Raw genomic sequence first — 26,025 nt, forward strand, 5'->3', positions numbered from 1 at the left:
GGCAACATGAGCCCCCAGATCACCCCAAGCAGCCACAGCAACCCGAGAACGACCCCCGGGGCCCCCCCAGAGCCACACGCAAAAGAACCAGCCCAGGATCAGGGAGCGACCCCCGGGGCCCCCCCAGAGCCACACGCAGAAGAACCAGCCCAGGATCAGGGAGCGACCCCCGGGGCCCCCCCAGAGCCACACGCGGAAGAACCAGCCCAGGGCCCGGGGGCGACCACCGTGGCCCCCCCAGAGCCACACGCAGAAGACCCAACCCAGGATCAGGGGGCGATCCCCGGGGCCCCCCCAGAGCCACACGCAGAAGAACCAGCCCAGGATCAGGGGGCGATCCCCGGGGCCCCCCCAGAGCCACACGCAGAAGAACCAGCCCAGGATCAGGGAGCAACCCCCGGGGCCCCCCAAGAGCCACACGCAGAAGAACCAGCCCAGGGCCCGGGAGCGACCCCCGGGGCCCCCCCAGAGCCACACGCAGAAGAACCAGCCCAGGATCAGGGGGTGATCCCCGGGGCCCCCCCAGAGCCACACGCAGAAGAACCAGCCCAGGATCAGGGAGCAACCCCCGGGGCCCCCCAAGAGCCACACGCAGAAGAACCAGCCCAGGGCCCGGGAGCGACCCCCGGGGCCCCCCCAGAGCCACACGCAAAAGAACCAGCCCGGGGCCCGGGAGCGACCCCCGGGGCCCCCCCAGAGCCACACGCAAAAGAACCAGCCCGGGGCCCGGGAGCGACCCCCGGGGCCCCCCCAGAGCCACACGCAGAAGAACCAGCCCGGGATCAGGGAGCGACAGTCACCAACACAGCCGACGAAACCAAGGCCAGCGCAGCGGCACGGGGCACAGCGGGCCGGCCTGCCCCCCTCCCAGCACCCTCCACCCTAACCCTAACCCAGTCGTGGCATTTAAAGGTCCCATATTATAGCTAAGAAAGTCGTCAATAGTCTAACTCAAGATAAAGAAACGTGTGTTTTAAGGCTGTGAACTCTCACGAGTTCTCTTGTACCAGTGCAAAGAACCAGTGTGCAGTGTTTATATGCCACACGTATCTGCACACACTATAAACGTCTTCAGATATTATTCAGTCAGATTTACTCAATTTCAGAGAAAAGCTAAATGTTGGGCTCATTTCACATCTCTGGGTGTAAATGCAACAAAAACAGGACGAAGGCGTGGTCGGAGGAACTGTGAAATACACGCGAGTTGCTATTAATAACTTCTTATGTGTTCAACCTCGTAGGTTGATCATTAAAATTAAATTCGTTATTCCTAAAAGCTACCATATTTATTAATAGGAAAACGTTTACTGTACGTACTATATATTTATATTCCTCAAACAAATGTTTAGTTCTGAAAAGGTTTTGATCTTTGGTTTCATTCTATAATACTGAAACAATCTATTTAGATTAATGCCTGACTGTTAAACGTGTATAAAGTGTGTGGTGAGGGGTTTAACAGCCTTAAAACATTTATGTACATGTATAATAATTGTAAATAAATAGATTACTACCTTGCGGATTTCACTTATTGCGGGTTGTTTTTGGAACGTAACCCCCGCGGAAAATGAGGGACTACTGTACATCTCTTTCACCATTAGTCTTTTTCATGAATAACAATTAAAATATTTGACTAAGAATGATATTAACGAGATTCGTCATGGTGATGGAATCAGGTTATGAGGGTCAAGCCATCATGGGACTACTTAGACGACATGGCATAATGGGGCGAAGCTGCGTAGGCAGAGGTTTGCAGCCCGTCTAGTTTATGCCCCGAGTTCATCCAGCAGAACTTGAGCGCTGCTAAAATGATCCATTCGTGTTGTAGTCTTCATTTCCGTTATATTTCCTGCTGCACTCAAAATAATTTTGAACCCTGACAATGTCAGATTCAGAAGTTAAGTCTTTTACAAAACAGGAAACAAGCGGCTCAGGAGAGAAATGCATTCAACGCAGCTGTGATTCTTCGCTGGCAGAAAGCAGACGGGCTTTCAATAGCACGGATCCGAATGTGGGTCACGGCCGTTACTGCTCTCACATGTCGAGGTGTCGAGATCTGCAGGATGCCCGGACAGTACGCTGAGCTCTACAGCGTGAGGTCGCTGAAACCCCCCGAGGGGGGGAGCAGAAGTTCACTGAGCGGGGCATCTGGGCTTTAAATCTCAACCTTGGACAACTTCCTGTTGTGGCCACGCCCAACACCGGTCTCTGTTCCTTTCCAGGGGCAGAGAGTCCGTGTGTGTGTGTGTGTGTGTGTGTGTGTGAGCGCATGAAAGACAGAGTGAGTTTGGTATTGATGTCTTTCCTTCATCTCACTAAGAGAAAAACTCGTATCGTCTAAAACAATAGAAGGAGAGTTTCAACGGGAAAAGGACCGCGAGGCTCATGAAGTTCTGAGCCGGAAAAGGAAAGCGGAGAAACGGCGAGAACTGAGGCTGCCAAGAGGAAACCTAGGGAAGTGCTTCTCCTAGGATGAAGCTACAGCAGGAGCTCGTGCACACAAAGCGCATGGACGTGGTCCTTACTTAACAACACCCTCATTTAACGACTACAGCAATACCTCGACATGCAAGCGCGTTGACATGCACTACTGTTCAAAGGTTGGGGGTCCCCCGGACAAAGGAAGGGCAGTTTCATCGCTCACCTACCCAGCTAAACTGTTTCTAGCTGTGCTAGCATGATTGCAGGGTTCTCAACTCATCCATCTTTCTGACGCAACGAGCAAACACACGGTACCGTCAGAACCCTGCAGTGACGCTGCTGGAAACGGGCCTCGATACACCGACGTAGGTGTCGCACCAACAACCAGACATCTGGAAACGGGCCTCGATACGCCGACGTAGGTGTTGCACCAACAACCAGACATCTGGAAACGGGCCTCGATACGCCGACGTAGGTGTTGCACCAACAACCAGACATCTGGAAACGGGCCTCGATACGCCGACGTAGGTGTTGCACCAACAACCAGACATCTGGAAACGGGCCTCGATACACCGACGTAGGTGTTGCACCAACAACCAGACATCTGGAAACGGGCCTCGATACACCGACGTAGGTGTTGCACCAACAACCACACATCTGGAAACGGGCCTCGATACGCCGACGTAGGTGTTGCACCAACAACCAGACATCTGGAAACGGGCCTCGATACACCGACGTAGGTGTTGCACCAACAACCAGACATCTGGAAACGGGCCTCGATACACCGACGTAGGTGTTGCACCAACAACCAGACATCTGGAAACGGGCCTCGATACGCCGACGTAGGTGTTGCACCAACAACCAGACATCTGGAAACGGGCCTCGATACGCCGACGTAGGTGTTGCACCAACAACCAGACATCTGGAAACGGGCCTCGATACACCGACGTAGGTGTTGCACCAACAACCAGACATCTGGAAACGGGCCTCGATACACCGACGTAGGTGTTGCACCTACAACCAGACATCTGGAAACGGGCCTCGATACGCCGACGTAGGTGTTGCACCAACAACCAGACATCTGGAAACGGGCCTCGATACGCCGACGTAGGTGTTGCACCAACAACCAGACATCTGGAAACGGGCCTCGATACGCCGACGTAGGTGTTGCACCAACAACCAGACATCTGGAAACGGGCCTCGATACACCGACGTAGGTGTTGCACCAACAACCAGACATCTGCGGTTCTGAGATATGAGCCAGCCTTCAAGCAATATTTTTTTGCATTGAGATGCGAGCACGCTTCCAGCTGCTGCCGCTTGATGGCCGAGCCCTACGAGTGTGCGTCACTCACTCAGTCCAGGTGTTCTCCACCTTCCGTCCTCGTCTCCCACGTCGCGTTTCCAGTATTGACCTGATTCTGGCTGTATATGTGAGTATTCCTTACAGTGATGGGTCCAAAGAAAACGACAGGTGAGGAAGAAAAGACGCATGATGATGATGATGGAGATGAAGCATGAAATTATCATCAATGTGACAGTGGTGTCCGTAAGTGATGGGACACGCCAGTGCGAGCGGAGTACATCGACGTTATGTACAATCCTCAAAGAGAAGGATGATCGAGAACACAAAGCCTTCCAGAGGCAGAACTATCATGTCTAAGTTCATGTAGGAGTACCTGTAGGAGTACCTGTAAGGTACAAGTACTGTATAAAGAGTCTAACCACAGAACTCTACTTCAACATCGCGCTGTTAAAGGGAACCCTGATGTAACATAAATTGATACACGGAGGCCGCAGTGTTCTCGCTTGCGCAATGCATTCTGGGTTGACTTCAAATGGTCTTGTCTATCTGACTTCATCTCCAAAACATCCCTCTGTAGTGCCGTCTCTGTCCTCTGTCTGTCCAGCCTGGACAGATCCTTCTCTCCCTCTTTACCATCTAACCTGCATACAGGCCATCATGTGACCTCTGTTTGACCTTTAGCTCCTCTCCCTGTGTATTTGTTTCAGTAATAATTATCCTAATAGGGTGAGAATGTAATTTCGTTGCTGTGTGTGTTGAAAAGAACAAAGGCTTTCTTCTTTCTTTAAATGTCACAACGTCCACCCTTTAATTGGGTGGATTTACTCAAACCGGTCCCCAGAAGGAGTCCAACCTGCACCGGATCGCTTTTTGCTCAGATGATTGCCGGTTGCAGCAGCTGCACGACGGGGAAATGTGCATTTAGCTCCTCCTTCTTTCTCTTGTGGTTTCATTTCTTCAACGGATTTGGAGATTTTAAGCGACTGAGACAAACGGCTCGGAGGATTTCACCAGATGTTAGATGTGGGGGCGTCGCCTTACCCGTGCTCTGGGTGTCGTCAGCTGGAGCTGATTGGTCCACAGCGGACAGACGAAACGGCGTTCTTCCTGGAACCAGAATAACCACAATAACAGTGAACACGTTCAGGTTCTGGTGCCACCCGGGCCCGGCGCCCCTGAGCCTGCAGGAGGGTGCGTCTCGCCTGGGAGCCGAACCCAACCTTGTTTTTGCATGTTTCACGTCGCACCTATTTTGGTTCCTGAATTAAATTCAACTTCAGCAAAAGGAGATGAAAGGAACGAAACACAGGAGAACGGTGGATCAATGCCTTTCATAAAGCCGAGGGTGAGACGGAGTCCATCAAGCATCAGGAAGAGGAGAAACGTCTCGTCTGTGAGGAAGAGGAAGATCAAGCTGGACACCCGAGACGCCCTGGATCAATCACCTGATTGGACCTCTGGTGGCTGCAGCAGGTAAAGCAGGAAGATTCCAGAACTGGAGGCCTTTGTCCGTGAGGAATGGGCTAAGATTCCTGGGTGTGTTCGTCTGTTAGCAGCAGGTCAGAGCAGCTGGGGCTGCTGACGTCATCGTTCAGCGTTAGCGCCCTTTAACCTGCTCTGCCGTGACGTCACTGCTGACGTCATCGTTCAGCGTTAGCGCCCTTTAACCTGCTCTGCTGTGACGTCGCTGCTGCAGCCAATGAGCTTTAATTCAAGGAGAATTTAATGCAATTATCTTCAAAGTCGAGGCTGGAGCAGAATCCTGTCGGACACGCGCGATTTCTAACACTTTCTGGCACGCGCAGTCCTGCTGAGTGACGTCACAGAGAAGGAATGTGGCTGCACGTCGCCGAACGCGTTTCTCGTTGGATCGATCGAGTTGATCGGGCTCAGCCTCCCTCGCTCGGACGGCAGCGGAGGTGCGTTCAGGGCCGTCAGGCGTCTTTGGATTCACCGGCAGGTACAGTGACGTCACGGCGCCAGGCCTGCCTGGCTCAACGGGAGGGCAGCGCTCGTGTTCTCGCCCCCGACCCAATGAATGCGTTAAATGGCACACTCACCAGCGCGCCTCCGACGTGTGGCACGAACCCGCCTCCTCCGTCCACGTGAAGCCGGTGAAGAAAAGCATGAACGCGCGGACAGCCACGCCACGCAGCGCCGCTAACGGGCCTCCCGGTGCGAGGAGACCGGCCGCTGTGTGCGCCACGACCGCGGAGCTCCGCCGCCGGTAACGCGCCGTCCGTGCTCCGTCCTCCCCCTCCCGCCGGCACAGGACGCGCGAAGGCGGGTTCAGGAGAAGCCTGGCAGCCGGGGACGAGCCGTCGCCAGGCTCGGCGGCGCCCTCTCCCGGCACGCGAGGGGTACTGCGACGGGGTCGTGTCATCGCTGGAGGGTGGAGGATGGAGGATGGAGGGTGGAGGATGGAGGGTGGAGGATGGAGGATGGAGGATGGAGGATGGAGGATGGGGGGTGGAGGATGGAGGATGGAGGATGGAGGATGGGGGGTGGAGGATGGAGGATGGAGGATGGAGGATGGGGGGTGGAGGATGGAGGATGGAGGATGGAGGATGGAGGGTGGAGGATGGAGGATGGAGGGAGAAGGATGGAGGATGGAGGATGGAGGGTGGAGGATGGAGGGTGGAGGATGGAGGATGGAGGGTGGAGGATGGAGGGAGAAGGATGGAGGATGGAGGGTGGAGGGTGGAGGATGGAGGATGGAGGGCGGAGGATGGAGGGAGAAGGATGAAGGATGGAGGGTGGAGGATGGAGGGAGAAGGATGGAGGATGGAGTGTGGAGGATGGAGGGTGGAGGATGGAGGGTGGAGGATGGAGGATGGAGGGTGGAGGGTGGAGGATGGAGGGTGGAGGATGGAGGGAGAAGGATGGAGGATGGAGGGTGGAGGATGGAGGATGGAGGGAGAAGGATGGAGGGTGGAGGATGGAGGGTGGAGGGTGGAGGATGGAGGGAGAAGGATGGAGGGTGGAGGATGGAGGATGGAGGGAGAAGGATGGAGGGTGGAGGATGGAGGATGGAGGGAGAAGGATGGAGGATGGAGTGTGGAGGATGGAGGGTGGAGGATGGAGGGTGGAGGGTGGCCGCAAGGCTGCAGGGCTGGACACCATCCCGGGCCGGGTTCTGAGGGACTGTGCCGATCAGCTCTTCGAGGTGTTGACCGACATCTTCAACACCTCATTGTCCCAGGGCTCAGTGCCGACGTGTCTGAAGACGGCCACCATCATCCCTGTCCCAAAGACCTCCACCTCGGCCGGTTGCTCTGACTCCGATCGTCATGAAGTGCTTTGAGCGGCTGGTGATGGCACACATTAAGGGCAGCGCCGATGACAGCGTGGACCCCCATCAGTACGCGTACCGGAGGAACCGCTCCACTGATGACGCCATCGCTTCAGTGGTTCACGAGGCCCTGAGTCACCTGGAGACCAGAGACGCCTATGCCAGGCTGCTGTTTCTGGACTTCAGCTCGGCATTTAACACCATCATCCCGCAGACTCTGGTCAACAAACTGGTGACACTGGGGCTGAGCCCATCGATGTGCAACTGGGTCCTGGACTTCCTGACGAACAGGCCGCAGACTGTGAGAATCCGCAACATCTCCTCCGCCCCCATCATCCTCAACACCGGCTCCCCTCAAGGATGCGTTCTGAGCCCTCTGCGGTTCACGCTGCTGACGTATGACTGCAAGGCCAAGTACCCGAGCAGTCATATTGTTACGTTTGCAGACGACACAGCAGTGGTGGGACGCATCCTCAACAACGACGAGTCGGAGGACATGCAGGAGGTGGAACATCTGGTGCAGTGGTGCAGAGAAAACATCCTCTGCATCAATGTGAAGAAAACAAAGGAGATGATTGTGGACTACAGGAAAGGAGGCTACACCCCCCCTCCCCTCCACATCGGAGGAGCGGCTGTCGAGGTGGTCCAGAGCATCAGGTACCTGGGCGTGCACATCGCTAGCGACCTGACATGGAGGACCAACTCAGCCGCCTTAGTGAAGAAGGCCCATCAGCGCCTCTACTTTCTGAGGAGGCTGAGGCGAGCAGGTATGGGCTCCCCCTGGCGTCCTTCTACAGGTGTGCGGTGGAGAGTGTCCTCCCATCATGCATCACGGTGTGGTACGGCAGCTGCTCTGCTGCAGACAGGAAGGCCCTGCAGACAGGAAGGACCTGCAGACAGGAAGGTCCTGCAGACAGGAAGGCCCTGCAGACAGGAAGGACCTGCAGACAGGAAGGACCTGCAGACAGGAAGGACCTGCAGACAGGAAGGCCCTGCAGACAGGAAGGACCTGCAGACAGGAAGGTCCTGCAGACAGGAAGGTCCTGCAGACAGGAAGGTCCTGCAGCGGGTGGTTAAATCGGCCCAAAGGACTTCGGAGAGCAGCCGACCCACCGTCAGTGACATCTACAGCAGGCAACCTGCATCATGAAGGACTCCACCCACCCTGCACATGGACTGTTTGGCCCCTCCCATCATGAAGGACCCCACCCACCCTGCACATGGACTGTTTGGCCCCTCCCATCATGAAGGACCCCACCCACCCTGCACATGGACTGTTTGGCCCCTCCCATCATGAAGGACCCCACCCACCCTGCACACGGACTGTTTGGCCCCTCCCATCATGAAGGACCCCACCCACCCTGCACACGGACTGTTTGGCCCCTCCCATCTGGAAGGACCCCACCCACCCTGCGCACGGACTGTTTGGCCCCTCCCATCATGAAGGACCCCACCCACCCTGCACACGGACTGTTTGGCCCCCTCCCATCTGGAAGGACCCCACCCACCCTGCGCACGGACTGTTTGACCCCTCCCATCATGAAGGACCCCACCCACCCTGCACACGGACTGTTTGGCCCCTCCCACCTGGGAGGAGGCTGCGCAGCATCAGGGCCAGAACCAGCAGGTTCAGGAACAGTTTCTTCCCTGATGCTGTGAGAGTTGTGAATAGTGGATAACTCTGAGGCCAAATGCAGCGCTTCCGTGTTGGACCCTACTGGGGATCGTGCAATCACTTTTGTCACTTTTGTCACTTTTGTGTATATATTTAGTTTTAAGTTGAATGAATGTGTGTTTGTTGTGCGCCTCGAGCTGGGACCTGAGTGCTGTTTTTCGTTCGTGCATGAGAGTAAACATTTCTTGATTCTTGAGGTTGGAGGGTGAGGATCTCTCTGGTTGAATAGATTCCATGCGACTCCCTGGACAATCCGAGCATTGAGCTTCATCTGGGGGGGCTCCTCATCCTTCTCACACTCTTCAGCTGCTCAGCCTTTCATATATTCCGTCACATCCTTTTGGGTTTGAGAGGATTTTATTTTGTGTTTCAAACAGCTCGCCTGAGATGAGACTCAACTTTGTGTCTGGGGTTCGATTCATCTCCTCCGAAAATCTGGAACCGCCTAAAGCCGCCTCCCTCTGCTGGAACCGCGTAAAGCCGCCTCCCTTTGCTGGAACCGCGTAAAGCCGCCTCCCTTTGCTGGAACCGCGTAAAGCCCGCCTCCTCTGCTGGAACCGCGTAAAGCCGCCTCCCTCTGCTGGAACCGCGTAAAGCCGCCTCCTCTGCTGGAACCGCGTAAAGCCGCCTCCCTCTGCTGGAACCGCCTAAAGCCGCCTCCCTCTGCTGGAACCGCGTAAAGCCGCCTCCCTTTGCTGGAACCGCGTAAAGCCGCCTCCCTTTGCTGGAACCGCGTAAAGCCGCCTCCCTTTGCTGGAACCGCGTAAAGCCCGCCTCCCTTTGCTGGAACCGCGTAAAGCCGCCTCCCTTTGCTGGAACCGCGTAAAGCCGCCTCCCTTCGCTGGAACCGCGTAAAGCCGCCTCCCTTTGCTGGAACCGCGTAAAGCCGCCTCCCTTTGCTGGAACCGCGTAAAGCCGCCTCCCTTTGCTGGAACCGCGTAAAGCCGCCTCCCTTTGCTGGAACCGCGTAAAGCCCGCCTCCCCTTTGCTGGAACCGCGTAAAGCCGCCTCCCTTTGCTGGAACCGCGTAAAGCCGCCTCCCTTTGCTGGAACCGCGTAAAGCCGCCTCCCTTTGCTGGAACCGCGTAAAGCCGCCTCCCTTTGCTGGAACCGCGTAAAGCCGCCTCCCTCTGCTGGAACCGCGTAAAGCCGCCTCCCTCTGCTGGAACCGCGTAAAGCCGCCTCCCTTTGCTGGAACCGCGTAAAGCCGCCTCCCTCTGCTGGAACCGCGTAAAGCCGCCTCCCTTTGCTGGAACCGCGTAAAGCCGCCTCCCTTTGCTGGAACCGCGTAAAGCCGCCTCCCTTTGCTGGAACCGCGTAAAGCCGCCTCCCTTTGCTGGAACCGCGTAAAGCCGCCTCCCTTTGCTGGAACCGCGTAAAGCCGCCTCCCTTTGCTGGAACCGCGTAAAGCCGCCTCCCTCTGCTGGAACCGCGTAAAGCCGCCTCCCTTTGCTGGAACCGCGTAAAGCCGCCTCCCTCTGCTGGAACCGCGTAAAGCCGCCTCCCTTTGCTGGAACCGCGTAAAGCCGCCTCCCTTCGCTGGAACCGCGTAAAGCCGCCTCCCTTTGCTGGAACCGCGTAAAGCCGCCTCCCTCTGCTGGAACCGCGTAAAGCCGCCTCCCTTTGCTGGAACCGCGTAAAGCCGCCTCCCTCTGCTGGAACCGCGTAAAGCCGCCTCCCTTTGCTGGAACCGCGTAAAGCCGCCTCCCTTTGCTGGAACCGCGTAAAGCCGCCTCCCTTCGCTGGAACCGCGTAAAGCCGCCTCCCTTTGCTGGAACCGCGTAAAGCCGCCTCCCTTTGCTGGAACCGCGTAAAGCCGCCTCCCTTTGCTGGAACCGCGTAAAGCCGCCTCCCTTTGCTGGAACCGCGTGAAGCCGCCTCCCTTTGATGCTTTGATCGGCGGCTCGCCGCTCAAAGCAGCAAGAAGACGGATCACGGGAGGAAATGAGCAAACGAGCAGATCTTTCTGTGCATCTTTGCTTTTTATTGCAGCGATACCTCTGCATGATGATGTATATATTTACACACACACACACACTCACACACACACACACACACTAAACACCATCAATGGCCGGAACAGAACGAGAACAATCACTGAACAAACGAGAGGAAAGAAATCTACCACCAGCCGCGTGAACCTGAATGGAGACGCACACGCTTGTGCACACGCTCGTGCACGCGCTCGTGCACGCGCACGCTTTGATTCCCCACGCAAGTCGAGATAAAGGTTTTACACAGATGTATTTGTAACACTGACGAAGCCGTACTTAAACTATCTAGCTGAACTGCACCAAACACAGACCAATCACTCATGATACTGCTTTCTGTCTATATATACTATTTACAGAACATGAAGGTACACACTGTATATTTAAAGGGTTAACATTGTTACGTTTTCACTAGGAGGCTCGGGAGTCAGCGATTGGTCGGCTTAGCGAGGACGCGTTTCACGCTAACGCGAGCGACACTCAGCAGGACGACAAATACAACAGCCAATAAAAAAAACTTGACAAAAAACTCCTTTAGTATATATCTTTACGCACGATGCACAAACGTCATATTTAGCAGTTTCTTATTGGAGGGGTGGGAGTTCGGTGACGCTGCGATGCTTCTGGCAGAGGGGGGGGGGGGGGGTGTTCCGCTCCTTGACCACGCAGACGGGTTCTCCGCTCACTCCTCTTCTTCCTCATCCACGTCCGGGTTGAAGGCCAGACGGCTTCAGCATCGCTCCAGTCCTTCTACTCATAGAAGCTGCGACCGCTGGGAGGAGAGAGAGAGAAAGAGAAAGAAGAAGAGAAGAAGAGCGCTTCGAGTTTCTCCTGAGCAGCCGGCGCTTTGAACAAGAGAGACAAAGCTCGTCTCAGAGGACACGGTGTCTCATGTGGACACAGCAGAGACTCGGGGACTGGGCCCGAGTCTCTGTCGGAGGCAAAGGTTCAATGCTTGCATGGAATCGTGTGACAATTCCATGTGAGAAAAAAAGAATTATGGGTGAGAATGTCGGCTGGAGGCAGAAATCCATTCTACTGGTGAAGGAAAGGTGAAGCTGGAGGTGACGAGTCCGGTTCCGTTAGATAAAATAGAATCAATCAATCAATGATTTAATCCGCTACAGTCCTCTGACTGGGCTCATCTCCTTCTTTTACGCACATGAGCTAACAGCAGCTAATGCTAACTAACTGCACTTCTTTCCTTTGATGTGGGTCTTACCGGGGGGGTGGGGGTGGGGGTGGGGGGGCGACCGACTGCTTACATTCGGATTTTATCTCCTTCGTTCAACCTGGTGATTGCAAAATAGAGCAGTTATAAGAGGTGACTGATTGTTAGCCCCGCCCCACGCATCTACTGTGTGTGTGTGTGTGGGTGTGTGTGTGTGTGTGTGTGTGTGTGCGTGCCCAGCGTGGGAAACGGACATTCACTCATTCATCTTCTTGACCGCTTTGTCTGTTACCGGGTTCCGGGTCCTGCTGGAGCCGATCCCAGCAGTTAACGGGCGAGAGGCGGAGCTACACCCTGCAGGGCAACACACACACACACACACACACACATCTATGGACAATTTCGTGTAACCAATTTACCTAATTTGCATGTTCTTGGTGGGAGGAAGCCGGAGAACCCGGAGAGAACCCGGAGAGAACCCACGCAGGCACGGGGAGAACATGCAAACTCCTCACAGAAAGGCACTAACCACTGCACCACCCCGGAAAATGACCATATTGATTTTTGAAATCAATAAAAACAAATATTTTGACTTTACTGGGGTCACTGCAGCTCAGGGAAGAATCAATATAAGGAAACAGAGGTGTGAAGAAAATATAATGGGTCGGGAGGAAAAGCAAATGTGAGAAATGTAGCTAAAATAAACAAGTAAAAGAAGTGGGTGGAGCCATGACGCCGGAGCAGCGGATGCTATCGGTGGTACTCACGCCCCCTCGTCTCTGAGGAGAGACAGGAACTTGGTCACTCTGTAATCCTGGTCCATCTGAACAGTGAACGACAACAGAGATGGATCACTTTAGCGTTAGCCTCGCCAGAGATGGATCACTTTAGCGTTAGCCTCGCCAGAGATGGATCACTTTAACGTTAGCCTCGCCAGAGATGGATCACTTTAGCGTTAGCCTCGCCAGAGATGGATCACTTTAGCGTTAGCCTCGCCAGAGATGGATCACTTTAGCGTTAGCCTCGCCAGAGATGGATCACTTTAGCGTTAGCCTCGCCCCGAGTCGCTAGAGATGGATCACTTTAGCGTTAGCCTCGCCAGAGATGGATCACTTTAGCGTTAGCCTCGCCAGAGATGGATCACTTTAGCGTTGGCCTCGCCAGAGATGGATCACTTTAGCGTTAGCCTCGCCAGAGATGGATCACTTTAGCGTTGGCCTCGCCAGAGATGGATCACTTTAGCGTTAGCCTCGCCAGAGATGGATCACTTTAGCGTTAGCCTCGCCAGAGATGGATCACTTTAGCGTTAGCCTCGCCAGAGATGGATCACTTTAGCGTTGGCCTCGCCAGAGATGGATCACTTTAGCGTTAGCCTCGCCAGAGATGGATCACTTTAGCGTTGGCCTCGCCAGAGATGGATCACTTTAGCGTTAGCCTCGCCAGAGATGGATCACTTTAGCGTTGGCCTCGCCAGAGATGGATCACTTTAGCGTTAGCCTCGCTAGAGATGGATCACTTTAGCGTTGGCCTCGCCAGAGATGGATCACTTTAGCGTTAGCCTCGCTAGAGATGGATCACTTTAGCGTTAGCCTCGCTAGAGATGGATCACTTTAGCGTTAGCCTCGCCCCGAGTCGCCCGTACCTGCAGCGACATCTCAATGAGCACCAGCAGCTTCTTGATGCCGATCCAGACCCGCTTCCCCTTCAGCTGCTGCGAGATTTGGGCTCGCTCTTTATCCGTGAAGCTCCCCAGCAGCTGAAACGGAAGCATCATGAATAGATTGCGGTGCGTGTGTGCGTGCGTGCGTGCGTGCGTGCGTGCGTGCGTGCGCGTCCCTGCTGACCTCTAAAGCATCCACCAGCTGCTCCCCGGTGGAGATGTTGGGGATGTGGATGGTGGTGCTGAAGGCATCCAGCATCTCCATCTCCTGCAGCACGTCCTTCCTGCTGCTGGTGCCGATGATGAGCAGCTTTCGACCCTGCAGAGGCAGAGATGAGCTGTAAACAGGCCCCGCCCCCCCGCCTGCTGGTGCCTTAAGGACCAGGAAGAAGCGCTCGCACCCCCACCCCGGTCCAGCTGCTCCTTTCATTCTGTCAGGTCTTATTTTACACGACTGACTGAGACCATTTACGGTACGATACTGAAAACTTCTGGTATTGATGTAGAATTTAACTTCAGCTGAACAAAATATCTTAGAATATACGCAGAGATATGCAGGAAGTGTGTGTTCATGCAACAAGCCGTGCATTCCCTTCAATTCACTTTAAATAACTTCAGAAAGAAAATGGAAACAGGAAATAAATGTATTATAGCAAAAGGTCATTAATTATTACAAAATACTGCACAATCATGCTCAAGGGATGAAGCACGCTTTGGGGTGTACTCTCTGGCAGTAAATTAGATTTAAGAATCTGTCTCTCAAATTTGGAATGAGACAATGGCTAGTTAGCTTAGCTCAACATTGGGACTGGAACTAAAGAAGGAGTTCCAGCCTGATATCACAGCTCCCTCTGCAGGACAAACAGCCATATAACATGTTCACTTAAGACCTGGAAACAGACTCTCATTTGTAAAATGAGTTCCACTTCACAATATTCCTCTGTCTCCTTGCAGCCACTCTGACCTTTGGGGGGGGCTTCTTCAGCAGCACCAGCAGAGCCTGCAGCACCAGGTTGGAGAAACGAGGCCCGATGGGGACGTAGTCCAGCAGACGCTCGATGTCGTCCACCACCACGCAGCTGAGCTGCGACTTGTAGGCATCGTCAAAGATCTAATGAACAGGAGGGGGGGGGGGTTACAGATGTGGGGAGAATGGTTGAGGCGTTCCTTTGCTAACCAGGCGGATTCGGACACGCTGCGTCTGCTTCTCTACCTTCTTGATGGCTTGGCACTTGGAGATCTCGGAGTTTCCAATCATCTTGTCCGGAGAGCACATCTTGATGAAGGGGAACTGAGAGTCCTCTGCAATCTTAGCAGCCAGCGCTGTCTTTCCGCTGTGGGCTGGGCCTGGGGGGGGTCAGAGGCCATGTGTTCACTGGATGCGTGTGAGGCTGATCTGTGGGTTCACTGTGCACTGGAACCCAGTTCATTCCAAACCCATTCTTTCCAGCAGCCATGCTGGATCTACATCCGTGGCAACGCAGTCCCGTCTGCGCGGTTCTGGAGATCTTTACGTTTCACTGGGTTCCGTGCTGAACACGTTGTAGAACACTAAATTAGATTCTTCAAAGCTGCAGTTTCTGAATGACTCGCTCTGAGACACGGACTATTCCGGAATCTGGGGTCATCAGGTGGTCACCCTCCTTCACAGGCGGTTCGATGATTAACCCACGGCCCCTCCAGAGGGCTAATCGGCAACACCTGGCGTTCCCTGATGTGCCCCCCCCCCCCCCCCCCCCCCTGCTCTACGACTGATGCCGCTTATGGGCCCAGACTCTAACCCCTTTCTTTATCCAGAGCCACTAACAAGACTCCTCCGCAGCATGAGAGAGGGATTGGACCACCTGCTGCACGGCCCGCCCTGGCTACCCACGCCGCTTAGCATTAGCTGCCAGCTCCAAGGACTTCAGGCTCTTCGGGACCACTGTGGCAGATAGTTGGTAGAGCGGGTCGTCCAGTGACCATTAGGTTAGTGGTTTGAATCCCGGCTCTGACTGCCCACACGTCAAAGTGTCCTTGGGCAAGACACAGAACCCCAAATAGCTTCCAGTGGGGCAGGCAAGGCCGTGCATGGCCTTGTGAGGCTGAAATGTAAAGCGCTATGGACGTAACGCAACACACAAGTGCAGTCCATTTACTATTGGCCGAGCAGGCCAGGATCGGATCTGGGGCAGTGTGGTGGTTTTGTTGTTGTGCCTGCATGAATGAAGGCTGGTAGAGGGGGGGGGGGGGGGCATTAGCAGCTGCTCGCTTAGAGTCTAAACTGGCTGCCAAGCACCTGAACACCTGCTTGTGCTGCCAGGATGTGCTTCAGATTGGCTGGACAAGGACACAGGACGCAAGTGGCATCCTCCCCGTGCCACTGCTGGGGGCTGGTGGGGGCGATGGCAGAACGTTGTAAACGGCTCTGAGGAGAAAGCTGGCTCAGTGTGCCTACATCGCCCTTTGACCCCTCCAGTGTTTCCTCTTTTCCACCTTCTCCCACTCTGTCCATAAACACAACTAAGAATATTATTGGATACGCCCACACATAAGTCCCCAGTAACACCATCACCCTCCAGTAACACCATCACCCTCCAGTAACACCCTCACCCTCCAGTAACACCATCACCCTCCAGTAACACCATCACCCTCCAGTAACACCCTCACCCTCCAGTAACACCATCACCCTCCAGTAACACCCTCACCCTCCAGTAACACCATCACCCTCCAGTAACACCCTCACCCTCCAGTAACACCCTCACCCTCCAGTAACACCCTTACCCTCCAGTAACACCCTTACCCTCCAGTAACACAGCCACCAGTGGTGTGCGATCACTGTTCTTGGTCTGCTGCACCAGCAGCTCCCCATCATCCAGGACGTGAGTGACTGGGTCCCCCCATTTAATGATGCCGTTCATAATGTAGCTGGCATAATCCTCCTGGTTTGTACCGAATGCCTGGATGAGAACGTGAGGAAACATTAGGAGCTGTGTTTTGCTCTATATGCTGCATTCAGGATCTCCAGCGGGGTCGTGGCACGTACGGGTTTGATGTCATTGTCGAGGGATCCCATGAAGTCATCTCTGGTGACCTGCAGCTTCTCTGCCCTCTCCATGTCCACTTCTACTGTAGAAGTAGCCTGGAAATAATAAAAACACACAGTTTTTTCCAGCATGTGCTGACATGTTGACCCCGGCTACATATGGATCAGGATCAGCACTGGACAGCTCCATAGGTAGCCGGCTACATATGGATCAGGATCAGCACTGGACAGCTCCATAGGTAGCCGGCTACACATGGATCAGGATCAGCACTGGACAGCTCCATAGGTAGCCGGCTACATATGGATCAGGATCAGCACTGGACAGCTCCATAGGTAGCCGGCTACATATGGATCAGGATCAGCACTGGACAGCTCCATAGGTAGCCGGCTACATATGGATCAGGATCAGCACTGGACAGCTCCATAGGTAGCCGGCTACATATGGAGCTGTCCAGTGCTGATCCTGAAATGACGTCTTTTCCGTGGCATTGACTCTGGAATGTTCTTTATCTTTCCCACTTTGGTTGTTTTTTTGGTTTCTGCATGTCCATAACAAGACAAGGTGGTGGCTTTTTGGTTTTGCTTTGATTTTGTATCGATTATCTTTGTTCCTGCGTGATGATTGCATTTGAATGGAACTTTTCCACATTATTAGATGTTAATTTATTCCCATCACAAACTTTGGTTCATACTTATGATTTTTATCATTTACAGTCTGGCTTTATCTCTAACAATGTTTAAGTTACAACCTTTTAAAAAAAGTGATATCAAAACTGAATATTTTATTGTAATTACTGTGGCGGCTAAAGAGTTAAATAAAAAATAAATAGTTATTTAACAGCATGTTAAGGAGTAGTTACATTTATTTTACATTAAATGACATAGTAAAGAATATTCTGTGTGTCGTGAAAAATCCACGAAAACTGGAGAAAACTGTGAAATGTGATGTGTTCATAAGAGTAGAAGCCTTTTCCGTTCCTGTGAACGCCACCCAAGCCAAACCTCATGCAGCTTTTGTGCACTGAAAACGCAGTGACCTTGATGTGTCGGTTCATGGCGGTGGACTGGGCGGCCCGGACCAGCCCCTCCAGCTCGGCTCCGCTGTAATTCTTCGTATCGGCTGCCAGTTCCTTGATGTCCACATCGGGAGCAAGCAGGTTGAAGCTTCGCATCTTGTTGGTGTGGATGGTTAGGATCTGAACGCGGCCCTTCTCATCAGGCAGACCTTGAGGTTAGAGGGGGAGGGGAGGGGAGCAGGAAGGAATCGTTGGAAGGTTAGAAGAGAGGAAAGCTGTAAGAGAGCAGCGAGGTAAAAGAGAGCGCGGCGAGCGGGCCTGAGGCGCTCACATGACCTCACGCTGACAGTGAAGCCTCGTCATGAATGACCTCAGGTCAACAGTGTTTCTGTTCATGTTTCTACAGTTCCCTCATGAGAAGCTGTGACACAGAGAAGATGCATTCCCACTCCATGGACGAGAACCCATCATGGCGCCTAGTAGAAGACTACAAAACCCATCACTGACCTAGCAACAATTCAGCTGATGTCACGAGAAGATGGAGAATAACCGCTCCCGACCTCTCAAACATCAAGGTCGCACTGAACGACCTTCGTCCTGCATGTTCCACCCTCATTGCTGAAGGTGTGCTTTTTCCTGTCTGATGGCAACACCACGAGTTTGGAGGCCAGTTCCGGCCTTCCAGAGAAACTACCTTACTCAAAAGCCACGTTTCAGCACGTCGGTCGTGGTGAGAGAAAATAGATCCTCAGGTAAACAGGAATGTTTCTAAAGGAAGACGGAGACAGGAAGCGGAACACTCACTGATTTCCATCTTGACCTCAAACCTTCCGGGTCTCATCAGGGCGTCATCGATCAGGTCAGGTCTGTTGGTCATACCTGCAGTTTGGAAGGAAACAGCACAGATGGGAAACCAGGTTCTGTGATTACAGAAGAAAATGATCTATTGAGATGAAGGCCATGAAGGGGAAGTCACTTTGGGCCCCAACAACATGCCGCCCCTTAGAGCACTATTTATTATCTATTGAAAAACATCCACTTGCTCCCTTTCTCAGTCACTTGTGCAGTGACTGTAGCTGACAACCAGGAGAAGATGTCCTCAGGAGGCATCTAACCATCATTGGGCGTTTCGACCCTGAACCACAACGCCCTCCAGTTAGTGGGTCCGGCAGTGATGGCCAATCACTACCCATCCTCTCCTGGTCCCCAGCTTAACTCCTCCCTCCTACTCCAGAGCCAACAAGAGGTTCTTTCTGCTGCCTCCTCCAACCTATGGATAGCCTTCCTCCTCTCCCTTCCTATGATCCCCAGAGCTGTGAGCATCTTCCAGACAGACTGTGCTGGGAAGCCCCTGCACCCGACTTCTACTGGGAATAGCCAGGCCTGCCAGCCTTTATCTCTGCACTGCTGGACCAGGTCCTGGTATTTAGAGGCTTTCCTCTCTGAGGCCTCGCTACATCCATCCTCCCACAGGACCGTCAGTTCTATCAAGATGATCTTTTTTGCCTCATCAGACCATATGACCACATCAGGCCTGAGGGGGGTTTGGACAACCTGGGGAAACTGCAGCTTCCTCCCCAAGTCCACCCTCATCTCCCATGATGGTGCAGTCTGCAAGAGGCACCTCTTGATCTTCTTAGGTGGTGGTGGTTTTTCCCCTTCCTTGATGAACTGCATAGGTGGTAATGGTCGAGTGTGGACTTGATGCTTTTTCCATCTCTCCCGCTCCAAGATATCTGCCAGTGCCATGAGGACCTTGTCATGGCGCCACCGGTATCTCCCCTGGCTAAGAGCAGTCTTGCACCCTGCCAGTATGTGCGCCATCGTTCCTCTCTCCCCACATAACCTACACTGTGGGTCCTCCCTCAAACCCCACCTGTGCAGGTTCGTTGGTGATGGAAGGGTGTCATACACTGAACGGAGCAGAAATGAAATGCGGAAGGGTTCGAGCCTCCAAATCTCAGACCAGGTGATCTTCCGCTTTGGCAAGTCCCACTTTGTCCAGGCACATTGAGCTCCGAGCTCCACAGCCCTAGACCTTCTCCCTTCCTAGCTGTCGCACCTCCGCTTGGATCATGTCCCTCTTCTGCCTTGGATCTGCTTTTCCCCATTGCTGAAAATGGGTTGATCCAAGTCCCTGTCGCCCTATACACTGGTTTCCAATGATGTCTCTCAACTTCAGGAGATGTTCTGCCTGTGCCACCGATGCATCAGCTGCCCACTTGCGTCCAGATCTTGTAGTGACACCTGCCCCTCTGACCTTATCATCGGTGGAGTCTCTATACATCATTACGACCCTACACTTAGCCACCTTAAACTCTTCAACAACAGATGACAGGGGTAGTTGTGACTGGCCAGATCTGTTGTAGAGCCCTACAGACGTGAAGCTTGGGGGAATACCGAGCCACTTCCTGAGGTGTTTGTTTGCTCGCTTCTCAATTCCTTCCACTGTTGTCATTGCCACCTCATAAATCGTCAGTAGCCACAATAGTCTGGGTAGCAGCCCGTGTTGGAAGAGCCAAGCCTTGAACTTGCCTGGTAAGCCTGATCTATCAATCCTTTCCAGCCAGTCCGCAGCCTGCTTCTCTGACATGGAAACGCTGCTCCTGTCGTTTAAAGATGAATCATACCATTTGCCCAGGCACTTGATGGGGTTATCCTTGATTGATGGTATAACCTCCCCTTGGACCTCAAGTCGGTACTTGATTGCCACTTTGCCATTCCTGATCACCATGCTTCTTGACTTCTTTGGTTTAAACTTCATTCGAGCCCATGTTGCCACGTCGTCGAGTGCATTCAGGATCCACCTTGCTTCTCCATGGGTTGCCGTTGTTATGGTAAGGTCATCCATAAAGCCTCTCATAGACGGTTGGCGGATGACAGACATCATGGTTGGCCCCCTGGATTCCTTCCCTGCGGCTGTTATTAGCAGGTTCATTCCCATTACAAACAAGATGGGGGAGATGGTACACCCCGTTACAATCCCCTTTTCCAGGTCCTGCCACTGGGTTGTAAACTGGTCAGTCTGGAACCGTAACTTGAATCCTCCAAAGTAACTGGTGATCATTCCCCTGATCATTTGGGGGATGTGATAGTGTTCCATGGCTGCATTGATTAGGCAATGTGGGATGGATCCATAAGCATTGGCCAAGTCGAGCCAGATGACCGTGAGATTCCCCTTACTCTCCTTGGCCTCCCGGATCAACTGACTGAGGATCCCAGTGTGTTCCAAGCATCCGGAGAAGCCTGGGATGCCACCCTTCTGGATTGATGTATCTATATACTTGTTCTTCACCATGAAGGTAGTTATCCTCCTTGCCAGGACAGAGAAGAATATTTTCCCTTCCACGCTCAGGAGAGAAATGGTTCGAAACTGGCTGATTTCTGAGGAGTCCTTTTCTTTAGGTACAAAGCACCCTTCTGCTCTCTTCCAGGATGGTGGTATTACACCTTTCACCCATATCCTCCGCAACAGCCTCCATAACCTGCGGAGAAGCATAGGGCATTTCTTGTACACCTTGTAAGGTATAGTTCTTGGTCCTGGAGCAGATGCTGACCGGGCTTTTTGTACAATGTCCTGGACTTCTCTCCACGTGGGTTCTCTGGTATTAAGCTCTTCCTCGGGGAGTTCACTTCTTCCAACCCTTGGGTGTACACCCAGGGCTTGGTTCCCCAGAGCGTCATTGTGGCTGTCTCTCAGGAACTCCTCCGCAACTTCTTTGGAGCTAGTTAATCTTCCAGATCTTGTTTCGCCCAACAGGGTTTTAGCAAACCTGTATGGGTCTTTGATGAACCGAGCTCGCTTTGCCTCTTTCTCCTTTCTCCTCCTCAGAGATCTTTCCGCCCTTCTCAACCTGCGCAGTTGCCCTCGAAGTTCGGTGGTCAGTTCTTTTATACCTTGCTGTTCTTCGAGACTGGCTTGTTTGTATTGCTTGTTGAGAGCCTTGATTTCTTTTCTCAACTGCGCAATCTCCCTTTCTCTCCTATTAGGATGTTTTGCACGTGCTCCAGTGTAGCTCCTTTTCTCCTCAGTGCCGAACCGTTCTCTGGCCATTGTGTAGATGATTTTTGTCATGCTTTCGATCTTCCTTTCTACCGTTCCTGCAAGCGTAGTTTCAAGAACTTTGTCGAGGTCCTGGTCTAGCTGGTTCCATGCTGTGCTATCATTTGCTGGGGGCCACTTCACTTTCTCTCTCGTAGGTTGGTTTCCTGGAATAGTGTTAGGAGCATCCCTGTCCCTCCTTTGGCTTTGGAGTGGAGCAGATGCTGAGAGGTCTCCAGTACTGTGGGATGCCTCCTGACTGGAATCCTCCTGCGTCTCACTATGTGTCTCCACAATGCGCTGAACACTGTAGTTGATATTTATGGAGGACCAAAACTGCCACAATTCAAAATATATATAAATGAAAAAACCCCGAAAATAAATAAATATATACACAAATAAATAAAAAACAGTTAATATAAATAGTAAAAAATAGTAAAAGTAAAAAAAAAGAAGTATGTGGAAATAAAATATAAATATAGTTAAACATCAATAAATAAATAAAAGCTCTCTGTTCTTATATTTATTCTGCAAAAATATTATTCAAATGAGGGGGCCGATATTTAGTTATATTTATATATTTATTGTCACATTTATTTCCATATTTAACATTTTTGAATTCAGTTTTATATTTTTGTATTTATATTAGCTGTTTTGTTTTTGCATATATATTTTTATTTTCTTAATTTATATTATTTTTAAATTGTGGCAGTTTTGGTCCTCCAGTTATGCTCCACATAAGGGAGTAAGATGTCACTTCCTGTTTCCACTAGGAGGCAATAAAGAGCCCATGTTAATTATTGGTGTTTCTGCGTCGAGGAATAAAGGATAGGCTTTTGCCATTTTCTTTTCAAACTGATCTTTTAGAAAATAAACTTCCAAGGAATTTTTTTTTGACATGAACGAAGACAAAGACAAGAAACTCCAACAAGCTCTGCGACGCACCCAGAGCCTCCGGATCAGCGACGAAGCTGCTGGGAAGATGCTGCCATGTCTGACGTTTCCACGTCCGGTCCAATCACAGCAGAGTATAAAACGTGAAAACGCTCACTGCAGTGATTTTAGCGGAGCGGCCGGAGCTGGATGGATTCGGGAGCCCCCTGAGACGCTACTGACCGATGACCAGGATGTTGTTGAGCTGCTCCACCCCGTCGATCTTAGACAGGAGCTGGTTGACCACGGTGTCGTGCACGCCCGTGCTGCTGGCGCCCGTGCCTCTCTGCTTGCAGATGGCATCCAGCTCATCAAAGATGATGATGTGTAAGCCGCTGTTGGCGCCCAGCTGGAGAAAGGTGAAATTCAGAGGATTCCGTTGGGTGTTTATTTCTCAGCAGTGCATGGAGAGACGCCGGAGGAGCTCGTCTCACCCTCTTCTGCTCCTCCTCTGCGTCGGCGAACAGTTTGCGGATGTTGGCCTCAGACTCTCCGACGTACTTGTTGAGGATCTCTGGGCCGTTGACGACCTTCGGCTCGCGAGCGTTCAGCATTTTGCCAATCTGCCTGGCCATCAGGGTTTTACCACAGCCGGGGGGTCCAAACAGCAAGATGCCCTTTACGTGTTTACACCCTGGAGCAAAGAGGGCAGGTCGAAAGAAAGGAGATGGAGGAGAAGAACAAACAAATGAAGGAGGGAGAAAATGTGTAATGAAATGTAGAAAGGCGATAGGCCGGGGCAGAGGAAGGGGGCGGGACGGTCGAGGAGAAGAGAAAGAGGAGAGGAAACCGAGTTAATAAAATGAATCATAAAAATATATGATGTGAGTGTGTGTGTGTGTGTGTGTGTGTGTGTGTGTGTGTGTGTGTGTGCGTAACGACCCTTGTTTCTTTCCTATATTACATATCGTTACTGCAGGAGGTAAAAAGCAGCAAGGTCAGGCTTTCAGACCAAATGTTAGTTCAGTGATTTTATTAACATTATTAGTCACTTCGTGATTGGACGTCGGGCCCGATCACGAGTTTGCGGACTCGATCGGAATCGGACGTTACCTCCCGATCAGGACTCGGATATATATGGATCGTTATTGTCATTACTCTATCAGACCTCTCTACTCCAGACAGAGATGACATCACTTCCTGTGACACTATTGGTTGAATGATGCTAAACAGGAAGCAGCTTGAAGCTAGTAGCGCGAGTCTGTCTGCGCTGTGGAAGTACTCTGGAGAGGATGAGAACAACCTGCCGATTGAGCTGCCGTTCATTCTATTTTAAATACTCGTATTTAATATTTCCTGATGCACTAGTCCAGTGTTCCCCAACCAGTGTTCCGTGAGAGATCGTCAGGTGTGCCGTAATCACCGGATTAACATCGTCGGTGTCTGTGCTGTAATAACGTGTGTGCCGCCCGTAGATCGCTCTTCAGACCTGAGCCGGGGTCGCTCAGTTCCTCTCTGCCGCTTCGTTTGGATTGACTTTCACCGGGGATGCAGCGGCACCGACTCCGCTGGGCTTGGTGTGGGGTGAGAAGCTATCCAATAACTCCATGGTGCCAAGCAAGCTCAAACGCCGTCTCCAAACGGAACACCCCGTTCAGAACAAGCCAATGGACTATTCTGTACGCTTACGTACAAACAATGAGAAACGGGGAACTGTTTTTAGAGAAACCTCAACGGTAAAGGAGAGAGTCCTCAAAGCTAGCTACCTCGTTGCTGAACTTGTAGCTAAATCAGAAAGTCCCACACTGTGGCAGAAACATTAATACTGCAGCTTGTAAAGGTAAACGAGATGCTCCGCCCTGACGCGGCCATCTTGAGATGTTCCCACTCACGGAGGAACTGCATGATGGGAACGCTGCTGCAATGAGCGAGCTGATTGGCCCACATTTGAAAACTCTTGAGGAGAAGTTGTCATTTTATTTCTATTCAGCCTTCACAGAATGCTTGACTGGGTTCGGGACCCACACAGCTCAGCATCCGTTGCTGGAAAGGACATGACTTCAAAGGAGCAAGAGGAACTCTGAACTGAAACAAGATGGTGGTTTAAAGCTGGACTGTGCTGATCTTCCTTTGGACAGTTTCTGGTTATCTGTTGCCAAGGAGTTCCCCGTTCTAGCCAACAAAGCTATTCTGACATTGCTCCCGTTTTCAACCACATATCTGTGTGAGCTGAGCTTCTCAAGCTCGACGGCGATAAAAACTAAAAACAGAGAGACTGAGAGCTGATGAGGAAGAGCTTTGTGTGTGTATTTCTACCATTACTGCAGGATATCCATTTTGTGTTCATCCAAACAGCCTCAGGTTCCCCACTAAGTATAAATACATTAAAAAATTATATTATTAACTGTATGTATTATAATAAAGGTCATCTATTCTAATATGTACTGTTAGAGTGTCATTTTGTGTCATTTTGGTTGGTGGTGTGCCGCAGGATTTTGTAAATGTAAAAAATGTGCCGCAGCTCAAAAAAGGTTGGGAAACACTGCTCTAGTCCAATCCGAAGTGAAGAAAGTATTTTATTTATGACTTGAATGTTCAAGCTATGCCACATAAGTCCTCTGTTTAAGAGTTAAATGTTGAAATAAGATGAATAAAATATAAAATAAGGGTAATCCTGGATCCGTTTTTCACTCGTCTTAATTGTTTTTCATGCATTATAGAAGAATCGGATCCAGACTCGGTATCGGTTCAAAAACAAATGACTCGGAGGCAAAAAAAAAACATCCCTAGTCAAAACCCAGAAATATCACATATAAGGTCCAATAAAAAAGACTGAACACAACTAAGTTTATTTTCCTCTCACCCATCTGCTCCACAATGTCTGGAGGGAAGACCCGGGAAGCAAAGGCTCGGCGGAAAATGTCAGAGAATTCCCTGTCCAGACCTCCAATTCCCATCTTCTCAAAGTTCCAGTCAGGGTTGATGATGGTCTGCCGGGCCTCCTTGGTCTTTGCCTTGCCTGTAAGAACATAGTAATAAATACCTTATCGAAAACTCAGTAAGATGTTTACAAAAAGGTGTGGACACTTCAGAGGAGATCAATAAAGGCTGAAGATGTTTGTGCTTTTCCTGAGAAGACAGTTGTGTTACGATGTGATTCATGCACAACTAAGAAGTGAAAGAATACTGTAAGCTGTTGTCACTGCCATCCGGTGGAGGATCTCCACAGTGCATATAACGTAGATGATATCTGCCAGGTTCGTGTGCGAGAGCGTGAAGGATCGTACCGACGAGTGTGAGGGACGAACTCTCGGCCTTCTCAAAAATCACCTGGCTGTTGCCCACCATCAGCCCGCAGTCGATCTGTCAGAGAACAGAATCAATGTCGAAATGAAATGCTAAGAACAAACACGAGGTGATTGGAACTCGAAGGACGGGGTCTAAATCTGGGGCAGTTCCTGCTGCACCAGAGACCACCTGCCCCTCGTCTGCCTCTGGTCTGTTGAGTCCTGATGAAAGCAACACTAAGCCGTGTAAAGACCTGGAATATATTGTT

General features: G+C 51.9%; 1 protein-coding gene across 2 annotated transcripts in view; it reads right to left on the reverse strand.

Annotated features, from left to right (window-relative positions):
- Window positions 1-4,401: 4,401 nt before the first annotated feature.
- nsfa (N-ethylmaleimide-sensitive factor a) overlaps window positions 4,402-26,025 on the reverse strand; it is a 30,287-nt gene continuing 8,663 nt past the window's right edge. The window contains exons 7-20 of one of the 2 annotated variants that reach the window (XM_068749975.1): window positions 25,757-25,832; window positions 25,333-25,488; window positions 22,964-23,163; window positions 22,713-22,878; window positions 18,359-18,433; window positions 17,576-17,763; window positions 16,539-16,634; window positions 16,296-16,452; window positions 14,727-14,860; window positions 14,478-14,624; window positions 13,698-13,832; window positions 13,496-13,609; window positions 12,621-12,676; window positions 4,402-4,414 (exon numbers count right to left, since the gene is read on the reverse strand). In XM_068749975.1, the coding sequence (XP_068606076.1) occupies window positions 4,402-4,414; window positions 12,621-12,676; window positions 13,496-13,609; window positions 13,698-13,832; window positions 14,478-14,624; window positions 14,727-14,860; window positions 16,296-16,452; window positions 16,539-16,634; window positions 17,576-17,763; window positions 18,359-18,433; window positions 22,713-22,878; window positions 22,964-23,163; window positions 25,333-25,488; window positions 25,757-25,832 (1,713 nt within the window). Of the gene's footprint in view, window positions 4,415-11,943; window positions 11,975-12,620; window positions 12,677-13,495; window positions 13,610-13,697; window positions 13,833-14,477; window positions 14,625-14,726; window positions 14,861-16,295; window positions 16,453-16,538; window positions 16,635-17,575; window positions 17,764-18,358; window positions 18,434-22,712; window positions 22,879-22,963; window positions 23,164-25,332; window positions 25,489-25,756; window positions 25,833-26,025 lie in introns of those variants that run through there. The other variant, XM_068749974.1, reaches the window with a different exon arrangement.

The sequence above is a fragment of the Brachionichthys hirsutus genome, chromosome 16 (assembly GCF_040956055.1).
Source record: "Brachionichthys hirsutus isolate HB-005 chromosome 16, CSIRO-AGI_Bhir_v1, whole genome shotgun sequence".
Taxonomy (NCBI): domain Eukaryota; kingdom Metazoa; phylum Chordata; class Actinopteri; order Lophiiformes; family Brachionichthyidae; genus Brachionichthys; species Brachionichthys hirsutus.